Source organism: Salmo salar, chromosome 11 (assembly GCF_965601325.2).
Source record: "Salmo salar chromosome 11, fSalSal1, whole genome shotgun sequence".
Taxonomy (NCBI): Eukaryota; Metazoa; Chordata; class Actinopteri; order Salmoniformes; family Salmonidae; genus Salmo; species Salmo salar.
In genome coordinates, this window is record NC_138301.1 from 105,732,989 (window position 1) to 105,744,022 (window position 11,034).

At 42.7% G+C, this 11,034-nt stretch overlaps 1 protein-coding gene across 1 annotated transcript; it reads left to right on the forward strand.

Moving 5' to 3' along the window:
- Positions 1-3,030: 3,030 nt before the first annotated feature.
- On the forward strand, positions 3,031-10,772 carry LOC106563457 (stress-induced-phosphoprotein 1). The gene is made up of 14 exons (XM_014129063.3): positions 3,031-3,163; positions 4,151-4,360; positions 4,465-4,606; positions 4,725-4,866; positions 5,103-5,268; positions 5,428-5,554; positions 6,998-7,100; positions 7,373-7,493; positions 7,606-7,702; positions 7,868-7,992; positions 8,657-8,693; positions 8,922-9,025; positions 9,227-9,402; positions 9,551-10,772. Exons 1-14 carry the CDS (start codon positions 3,155-3,157, stop codon positions 9,621-9,623), a joined length of 1,632 nt encoding a protein of 543 aa, XP_013984538.1. The 5' UTR covers positions 3,031-3,154; the 3' UTR covers positions 9,624-10,772.
- The last annotated feature ends 262 nt before the right edge of the window (positions 10,773-11,034 follow it).

Genomic DNA, 11,034 nt, shown 5'->3' on the forward strand with positions numbered 1-11,034 from the left:
AGTGTGACACAGACAACAACACAGAGTTACACATGGAGTAAACCATAAACAAGCCAATAACACAATAAACAAGTCAATGACACAGTAGAAAAAAAATAAAGTCTATATACAGTTTGTACAAAAGGCATGAGGAGGTAGGCAATAAATAGGCCATAGGAGCAAATAATTACAATTTAGCAGATTAACACTGGAGTGATAAATGAGCATTTGATGATGTGCAAGTAGAAATACTGGTGTGCAAAAGAGCAGAAATGTAAATAAAATAATAACAGTATGGGGATGAGGTAGGTAGATTGGGTGGGCAATTTACAGACGGACTATGTACAGCTGCAGCGATCGGTTAGCAGCTCAGGTAGCTGATGTTTAAAGTTGGTGAGGGAAATAAAAGTCGCCAACTTCAGCGATTTTTGCAATTCGTTCCAGTCACTGGCAGCAGAGAACTGGAAGGAAAGGCGGCCAAATGAGGTGTTGGCTTTGGGGATGAGATATACATGCTGGAACGTGTGCTACGGGTGGGTGTTGTTATCGTGACCAGTAAGCTGAGATAAGGCGGAGTTTTACCTAGCATAGACTTATAGATGACCTGAAGCCAGTGGGTCTGGCGACGAATATGTAGCGAGGGCCAGCCGACTAGAGCATACAGGTCGCAGTGGTGGGTGGTATAAGGTGATTTGGTAACAAAACGGATGGCACTGTGATAGACTGCATCCAGTTTGCTGAGTAGAGTAATAGAAGCTATTTTGTAGATGACATCGCCGAAGTCGAGGATCGGTAGGATAGTCAGTTTTACTGGGGTAAGTTTGGCGGTGTGAGTAAAGGAGGCTTTGTTGCGAAATAGAAATCCGATTCTAGATTTGATTTTGGATTGGAGATGTTTAATATGAGTCTGGAAGGAGAGTTTACAGTCTAACCAGACACCTAGGTATTTATAGTTGTCCACATATTCTAGGTCGGGAACCGTCCAGGGTGGCGATGCTAGCCGGGCGGGCAGGTGTGGGCAGCGAACGGTTGAAAGCATGCATTTGGTTTTACTAGCTTTTAAGAGCAGTTGGAGGCCACAGAAGGAGTGTTGTATGGCATTGAAGCTCATTTGGAGGTTTGTTAGCACAGTGTCCAAGGAAGGGCCAGAAGTATACAGAATGGTGTCGTCTGCGTAGAGGTGGATCAGGGAATCGCCCGCAGCAAGAGCGACATCATTGATATATACAGAGAAAAGAGTCGGCCCGAGAATTGAACCCTGTGGTACCCCCATAGAGACTGCCAGAGGTCCGGACAACATGCCCTCCGATTTGACACATTGAACTCTGTCTGCAAAGTAGTTGGTGAACCAGGCGAGGCAGTCATTAGAAAAACCAAGGCTATTGAGTCTGCCGATAAGAATACGGTGATTGACAGAGTCGAAAGCCTTGGCCAGGTCGATGAAGACGGCTGCACAGTACTGTCTTTTATCGATGGCGGTTATGATATCGTTTAGTACCTTGAGCGTGGCTGAGGTGCACCCGTGACCGGCTCGGAAACTGGATTGCACAGCGGAGAGGGTACGGTGGGATTCTAAATGGTCAGTGATCTGTTTATTAAGTTGGCAATCGAAGACTTTAGATAGGCAGGGCAGGATGGAAATAGGTCTGTAACAGTTTGGGTCTAGGGTGTCACCCCCTTTGAAGAGGGGGATGACCGCGGCAGCTTTCCAATCTTTATGGATCTCGGACGATACGAAAGAGAGGTTGAACAGGCTGGTAATAGGGGTTGTAACAATGGCAGCGGATAGTTTTAGAAAGAGAGGGTCCAGATTGTCTAGCCCAGCTGATTTGTTCAGGTCCAGGTTTTGCAGCTCTTTCAGAACATCTGCTATCTGGATTTGGGTGAAGGAGAAGCTGGGGAGGCTTGGGCGAGTCGCTGCGGGGGGGGGGGGGGGGGGGGGGGGCTGTTGGCCAGGGTTGGAGAAGCCAGGAGGAAGGCATGGCCAGCCGTGTGAAATGCTAATTGAAATTTTCGATTATCATATATTTATCGGTGGTGACCGTGTTACCTAGCCTCAGTGCAGTGGGCAGCTGGGAGGAGGTGCTCTTGTTCTCCATGGACTTTGCAGTGTCCCAAAACCTTTTGGAGTTAGAGCTACAGGATGCACATTTCTGCTTGAAAAAGCTAGCCTTTGCTTTCCTGACTCACTGCGTGTATTGGTTCCTGACATCCCTGAACAGTTGCATATCGCGGGGACTTTTCGATGCTTGTAGCACCATACCCAAGAAAACTCAAGGCTGTAATCGCTGCCAAAGGTGCTTTAACAAAGTACTGAGTAAAGGGTCTGAATACTTCTGTAAATGTAATATATATATTTATTTTTTTTGCAGACATTTCTAAACCTGTTTTTGCTTTGTCATTATGGGGTATTCTGTGTAGATTGATTAGGACAAATGGCAATTTAATTCATTTTAGAATAAGGCTGAAACGTAACAAAACGTGAAACAAGTCAAGGGGTCTGAATACTTTCCGAATGCACTGTCTGTAGCTTCCATTCTTTATTATAACCCAGGGCTTTCTAAGTGGAGATTTCTCTCACAACTCATTTTGTCCTTATGTTCCTTTTGTCATACCAGGTCCACTGACAGCATATCACACTCAACTGATGATTTATATAAACAACAGCAAGCGTGTCCCAATATGTCCAGAATGTTCTAGAAAGGAGATGAACCAGATCGAGCCTTCTAGAACTAGAATGAATACGGTAACGTTCCTTGACTCGACGTTTGTTGTTTTACTCATCGTACTCAACGCGAACCTGCCTTTGATTTGCTGAGCTTTCTTCGATTAACTACGCTGAACCAATCATACACCAATGCGCATAAAGCCAGAAATATTACTGAACAATATGGGTAAGCTCTGGGGTTGCCATGTATGCATGCCGGAGCTTAGAGTAACACACAGTTTGGTTATCAATCAACTTTATAAACACTTTTTTTTATATTGATCAATTATCTATTACACAGATTTATATTTAACAAACAATAGAAAACATCCTAAAGGAAACTGCCACAAAACATTTTTTGATCTCAGGTCATAGGTTTCCTTTAACATTATCTGGCAACCTAGCTCCATATTGTGCAGGGGCGGTGCTCTCGTCTCACAGTAGTTTCTGGAACCTCATGGTTATACCATGGAGAAAGTGAGTAACAACTGTCATCAATATTCCGGTCAAAAACTGTATTTCTTCTGCAATATTTACAGTATTGTCGCACCGTTTGTCCTATTTGAAGATTGATAGCTAGCTAGCAAACTAGTTAAATTTTTCTATCTCGTTTTACTCAATGCGGACTTCATTGTTACTAGCTCGCCATGTAACGGTAGCTAGTTGGCTGGCAAACTAGCTAACCGGTAATGTTAGCACATTAGCTAAGAAAATAGCTTTCAATTGTAGTTGGCTAATTTAGCCGGCAAATATGTTTGGTCCAGAACCGTGTGTATTAGTAGCCAGCCGATTAGCTAGCTAACTACCGGTAGTTAACTAATCAGCTATTATAGCTAGCTAGTTACCTAGCTAATATTACATACGCATGGTCTGTCGATCATCAGAAAAAAAACTAAGTGCAGGCACGAATGACTTCATGCTGTGAAATGGCTAACATTGCTGCTAGTTTACTTTTTCACGTTTACTAACATGGCTATGTAGCTAGCTTTTCCAATTAGCTAGCAAGCGTACTAGTTAGTTATCTGACTAACTACTAAGTTAGAGGACATGGCTGGCAAGTTAAGTTAAGCGTTGGGCAGGACTACAAGTCAGTCAGCAATCAAACTTGTTAGCTATCATAAAGCAGTAGCTAGTTCAACTCAGTAAACCACCTTGAAAATCTTAGTGGTTCAGCTAGCAGTCTATATCCGTTTAGCTGAAGCATGGCTAGGTTCTGCAATATGTAATGGCCTCATAGCATGTAGGTGTCTAGGCTTGTTTGGTTTAACCTGACTGCTGGCTCCTAACGTTAGACCAAGGCTGCTTTAGGAATCAGATTGATGTTTATAGAGCTCAAATTGGCCAAATCAAGATGGCAGTATTTCTTTACTTGTCAGTTTAGTAGAAAATCAATATCATGAAAAATCTATATATTTAAACAGATTTGATTACAGTGAATTCATTCAGGTCCCTCTTTCCCCTCAGGTGTCACAGTTGAAGGATCAGGGCAACAAGGCACTGAGTGCCGGGAAGATCGATGAGGCCATACGCTGCTACACAGAAGCATTGGCCCTCGATCCCTCAAACCATGTCCTCTTCAGTAACCGTTCGGCTGCCCATGCCAAGAAGGGCAACTATGAGGGTGCTCTGGAGGACGCCTGTCAGACCATCAAGATTAAACCTGACTGGGGAAAGGTGAGACGATGTCACAGCGCAGTTGTCCAGAGAGGGTGGCTTATATTTGCACTAGCTATTGTCAAAAGTGACAAGCCTCATCACCATGATTTGTGCTTGCACAGGGCTACTCAAGGAAAGCGGCAGCCCAGGAGTTCCTTGGACGGTTTGAGGATGCAAAATTGACGTACCAAGAGGGATTCAGACAGGAGCCCACTAATCAGCAGCTCAAGGAGGGGCTGCAGAACATAGAAGCCCGGCTAGCAGGTATAAATATTTGAACCTGTCACACTTTCACTTACATTATAAACACAACAATGGGATTTTGTTTGCTCATCATGCTTTGTTTTCCCTGTGTTGTGAATTTCACCTCTTGCCTCACCAGAAAAAAAGATGATGAACCCCTTCTCCATGCCTAACATGTTTGAGAAGCTGGAGAGTGACTCTCGAACCCATGCCCTGATGAAAGATCCAGAGTACAGAGCGCTGTTGGAGCAGCTCAGGGACAAACCGTCTATGCTTGGCTCGTGAGTATGTTTCCGTGGACGCCATTTGTCTTGTTGCACCTTACCTGTACATTTAGAAATATACTGCATTCTTTCATGCTTTCATTTTTCAGTCCCCTTCCAAATGCAAAATGAATTCAACACCAAGATCATCTTGTCTGACTGTAGTAATAAGTACCAGAACACAACATTCCTTTGTAGCGCCTGTGAATTTCCTGTGATCTAATTCAAGTACACTATGTCTGTCCTACCTGTAGGAAGCTCCAGGACCCTAGAGTAATGACCACCCTGTCAGTCTTGCTAGGGTTAGACTTGGCTGGCATGGATGAAGAGGAAGAGCCTACTCCTCCCCCACCTCCCAAACCCAAAGAGACTCAGCCACCCCCTCCCAAGGAGGAAGACTTACCTGAGAACAAGAGACAAGTAAATATATTGCATTATGAGTAATCTTATAGTCCTTCACAGTCTGGGACAATGGTAATTTGTGCATGCATTTCCTCTCAGCACCCACACCGATTTGTGGGATTTATTGCCCTCTCAGTACTGTCTTTAACAGCTTAAATGTCCATTGTGCTTCCATAGGCTCTAAAGGAGAAGGAGCTGGGCAACGAGGCGTACAAGAAGAAAGACTTTGCCACTGCACTGGAACATTATGAAGAAGCCCTCAAGCATGACCCAACCAACATGACATATCTTTCTAACCAAGCAGGTATAGGATCATCATTGTGTATACACACACAGAGACAGATAATATTGTGTAAAACAGAGTCTGGTGCTCTCTGTGTGGATAGGCCACTGGGAGTAAATGCATACTAGACTGCAATCTGGTCAGAGTGATGACACAGAAGCCTAGTAGTTTAATGATGAAACAGAGTATACATGTTTTTTTTTTTACCAGGTAAGTTAACTGAGAACACATTCTCATTTACAGCAACGACCTGGGGAATAGTTACAGGGGAGAGGAAGGGGATGAATGAGCCAATTGTAAACTGGGGATGATTAGGTGACCATGATGGACAGCTTGGGAATTTAGCCAGGACACCAGGGTTAACACCCCTACTCTTACAATAAGTGCCATGGGATCTTTAATGACCACAGAGAGTCAGGACACCTGTTTAACATCCCATCTGAAAGACAGCACCCTACACAGGGCAGTTTCTTATTTATTTTTTTAGACCTGAGGAAAGAGTGCCACCTACTGGCCCTCCAACACCACTTGGGGGCTTCCGAGTGATGCAGTGGTCTAAGGCACTGCATTTCAGTGCTAGAGGCGTCACTACAGACCCTGGTTCGATTCCAGGCTGTATCACAACCAGCTGTGATTTGGAGTCCCATAGGGCGGCGCACAATTGGCTCAGCGTCGTTAGGGTTTGGCCAGGGTAGGCCGTCATTGTAAATAAGAATTTGTTCTTAACTGACTTGCCTAGTTAAATAAAATTTTAAAAGGATCTCTAAATGAAAAATACTGTTAGATTGATAAAATGTCCTTGTAGATCTAATTAAATTTAGAGGATTCTAAATTAATATCTAAGGGGCTATTATACATTGTGAGTGAATTCTAGGATCTCCCCAACTCAAGGTGCCTTGTTGGACTCCCATTTCATTTACAGTTGTCTTAAATATGCTAATAGGAGAGATTAATATTTAATGAGTTAAACATGTAGTTTTCCTTAATTTAACAAATTGTGAAATTGTATTTATCTCTGAAGTATGTATATGGAAAAAATAATGTCATTTTATCCATGATAGAACTAATTGGCTTGATCAGAATCATATGCAATTAACTGAGTGAATATCTCTACCCCTAATCCTGGGTACAATTTTCTATTTCCATACGATTAAGTGCAGATAAAGCAGCATAGCATTTGACCAATTTGTGTGGGTCTTCAGCAAGTCATTTTACAGAATAGATTTGTCCTGCTTTTAAGAATAATTATTGTCAAAATGATCCATGGAGGTCTCATCTCCCCAGGAAGAGGAGCTGCTACCATAGCAGTAGTTTATGGGGATCTAATAAAATACTATCTCAGCTTACCATCATACAGACAATGTCATATGATTTTTATGTGTGTAGTTTTTATGATCTGTAAAATTTGATTGGATAATGAGGTGGTTTCTAAGGTGTCTGCATTTGTCCGTTTTCCCATCCCAGCTGTGTTCTTTGAGAAGGCTGAGTATGAGATGTGCAGAGAGCTGTGTGACAAAGCCATTGAGGTGGGCAGAGAGAACCGGGAGGACTACAGACACATTGCCAAGTGAGTTCCTCGTCAATTCACTGAAAATAATTACACGTGAGTCACCCTCTAGGGTATAAACTGCTGGGAGTCTGAAGGAGACTGTTGCACACGGTGTGTCCATCAAGGGATGAGGAGAGATTAGGTCTCCTGAATAAGCAGCCAATTAAATCCTTGTATTCACCATTGCCAGGTCACATTTTGGTAACGGGCTCTGCTACAAACCGGGGAAATGAAATGTCAGTGCTTGAGTCATCTGTGCTTAATGTCTCTTTATCCCTATCCTCTCTCAGGGCCTTGGCTAGGGTTGGCAACTCGTACTTCAAGCAGGAGAAGTACAAAGAAGCAGTCCAGTTTTACAACAAGAGTCTGACAGAGCATCGCACCCCTGATGTACTTAAGAAGTGCCAGCAGGTACAGAGAGTGTTGACCCTATTGAATGAGGACTGTCAGGGTAGATTATGCTGGGTTCGATAACGACTCTTTAACCGTCCTGTCACTTTCACCATCCCTTCTATGTCTGCAGGCAGAGAAGGTATTGAAGGAGCAGGAGAAGCTGGCCTACATCAACCCAGAACAGGCCTTGGAAGAGAAGAACAAGGGCAACGAGTCCTTCCAGAAAGGTGTGTGTCTGTGAAATGGAGGATCTACAGCGGTTGAAAGTATTAATTATGTGTGATGCCTATTTGTACTCTTAGTGGTAAGGTTTCTCTAGTTGTCTGCATACCATTTTAGATTCTGGTAGTGTTAGGATATCTGACGTGCTGTGTTTATTCTCTGTTCTACAGGAGACTATCCTTCAGCCATGAGACATTACTCTGAGGCCATCAAGAGGAACCCCAATGACGCCAAGCTGTTCAGCAACAGAGCTGCCTGCTACACGAAGCTGCTGGAGTTCCAGCTTGCCCTAAAGGTACAGCACACCTGACTACTGTGGTGCCATGCATGTACATGAGCTTTATCCTCATTACTAACTAATAAATTGGATATCTGTCACGAGAACTTTCAATCCCAATGATGATAACTAAACAATTATTTAAGCTTTGACCAATCCCTGAGGTTTGTAAGACCCTGGGTTTAATAATAATTAGGCAAAGACTCAGATTCTGCAAAAGGTTCGTTGTTCTTTATTCAGAGAACGTTCTAAAGTCAACCAAAATGTGAGCAGTCTTTATAACCCCCCCATATATACATACAGAAACAGTAGGTGGGCTGTATCTTTTTCCACAGTTCACATTCCTCGTTTATCACTATTCTACCAAGCTGGCAGTTCCATGCCGTTGCTTTCCTCCCTAGATTAGAGGGGCCTTGACAGGGCCTCTTTCCTGTTGTAAGTTTTTCAGAGTTCCCATCAGGTCATGTAAGTTCAATTGTCCTCTGTTTTCTCAGTCACACATTTCTCACCCTTACATTATTGGATTATAGTCTAATTATTCTAATACATTTAAAATAGTCTAATAATTACGTTTCAGGGTGGAATTCTTTAGTCATTACTTTAAACATATAAATTCCCTTATCAATATTATCAAATGTTTATCAGTCAAAGGACTAGGACTGATATTTTTTCTCTCTTTTAGGATTGCGAGGACTGTATCAAACTTGATCCTACCTTCAGTACGTATTGAACTTTAAAACCTTTTTACTTTAAAATTGAAATGGTCAGTCCACCATTTAATTGGTTTAGCACATACAGGCCTCCTAGCTTTTCTAAAAGCAGCCATGTTTACTTTTTTCTCCTACTTGATTTTGGTCATCAGAAGACTGAAGATAAATGGCATCTTGAAAACTGTATCAAACCTTTGCCCTTTAAAAGCATAGACTTCATCTAACTTCTCTCCACAGTAAAGGGGTACACGCGCAAAGCAGCTGCTTTGGAGGCCATGAAAGATTTCTCTAAAGCGATGGTTGCCTACGAGAAGGCTCTGGAGCTTGACTCTACTTCCAAGGTACAGTATGACAGATTTACATTGGTGCACTAGCAGGATCTCCTTTACCAACCAACTCTAAAAGAAACTGAAAGTGAAGTTTATTTTGTATGCGGTTTCTATTAAATATTAAGCCATGGCTTATGGTTCTTCTACCTTGTTTTGTTGGTGTCATTGAGCGGACTGAGGCTAACAGTTAAACCGTCTCTGTTCCGAGTGCAGGAGGCCACAGAGGGAATCCAGCGCTGCATGATGAGCCAGCACGTGAGGAATGACGACAGTCCAGAGGACGTGAAGAGGAGGGCCATGGCTGACCCGGAGGTGCAGCAGATCATGAGTGACCCAGCCATGCGCATGATCCTAGAGCAGATGCAGAAGGACCCACAGGCACTCAGCGAGTAAGCAGGCCAGCTCCGCAGCTACACATTTTACACACTCACTAGCTACATAGTATACAACACATGCACCATAATCACACACTGTAATTGGCCAAATGAGCTTGAAATTGGGTTAATTGGTTCTCTCTTTCTCCTTGGACCATTTTAGTCACCTTAAGAATCCAGGCATTGCTCAGAAGATCCAGAAACTGATAGATGTGGGACTGATAGCCATCCGGTGATGAGTGAGGAGAACAGGGCCAGAACCCATGAAGAACCAACCGCAAGACCACAGAGGATCAAGATGCCATTCCCTTAAGATATAACCCCCCCCCTCCCTTACACCCTCAAAATGATACTGTATGCCATCTCGCCCAAACTTCAACCAACAAAGGGTTTGATTTTCTTTGTCCATTTTTACAGCCTTAATGAAATTGTACTTAGTGTCTTCCTCATCACAGAACTCTCTGAAACAAATAATTTGATTGGGCGAACTTATCAAACACCTATTACTGGAGCAGCAGACCAGGCTAGAGCTTTGGTTGGCACAATGACACTGCATTCATATCAGTGCTGCAGCTTATAACAAAACAATTAAAGTTCTATTTGTCTGTTGGGTGTTGAACCATGATGTCAAGGTGCAATATGACTGCTTCATTTTTCACTTCCTTTGTTTATTTTAAGACTGCTGAGATCAGATGCCAGTCAATATCTGTGTAGGGCGCCTGACTAAGATTTCTCCCTTTCTGGACAGGATGTCTTTCATAAATTCAGGTCAATGTAGTTGTGCTACTGGTGTACAGGCTTACGAGCTCACAATACTGTGCTTTCCAGATCTTTAGAAATGAATGTTGTGCGGTCATGGAAGTACTGATCTTGGGATCAGCATTGGATTACAGCTGTGGAAGTTAAATGGTGATTTAACTTTTTTGAATATCTTCTCTTGTCATTAAACCCTTTTGACTGGTAATACAGAGCAGAGAGAAGTATCTCTTGTTGGCGCTTGTATTAAAGCTCTTCTGCTTCACATGGCGCACAAAAATCTGCCAGCCAACAACTGCAGGATACTGTTTCTTAAGACCTCCAATGTCATACTCAAGAATGTTTTGTTTGTCGGCTTCTTACAGTAATGTGGGAGGGTTGTGTTAAAATATATGTACTGTTCCCTTCAAGCTTCCTTTATTATTTCTTTTCTCCCATTTCACCATAGCCTTGCTATGCTAGAGTTCTTCAGGACTCTGGGTGCCAGTAGAATAGACATGGCAGATTTGAGTCTGATTACACAACCAGTCCACACATGCTGTATGTCAAAGACAAATCCCCAGAAGTGTAATGTACAAGTGAAATTAATCCTGTTCTGCAAAATATATCTGAATGTATTTTTAAGTTCATTTGTGTCTGTGGTTATGTCCTTACTCTTCTCCAACTTGGAAACCCCTCAAAGCATATTCAGATTGCTAATCTGCATGGATTTGCAGATTGCTTAATTCAATAAAAAAAAAGTCCCACTTTTTAAACGGAACACAAATTTAAAAGATTGGACTAAGTTACAGTTCATGTAAGGAAATCAATCAATTTAAACAAATTCATTAGGCCCTAATCTATGGATTTCACGACTGGGCGGGGGTATAGGCTCAGCCAATAAGAATTTGT

Bases quoted from the DNA above. Each gene is read 5' to 3' on its own strand.
- LOC106563457 (XM_014129063.3), top strand. The intron at 4,361-4,464 runs GTGAGACGATGT...GTGCTTGCACAG, and splicing joins TTAAACCTGACTGGGGAAAG to GGCTACTCAAGGAAAGCGGC. The intron at 7,993-8,656 runs GTACAGCACACC...TCTCTCTTTTAG, and splicing joins AGTTCCAGCTTGCCCTAAAG to GATTGCGAGGACTGTATCAA.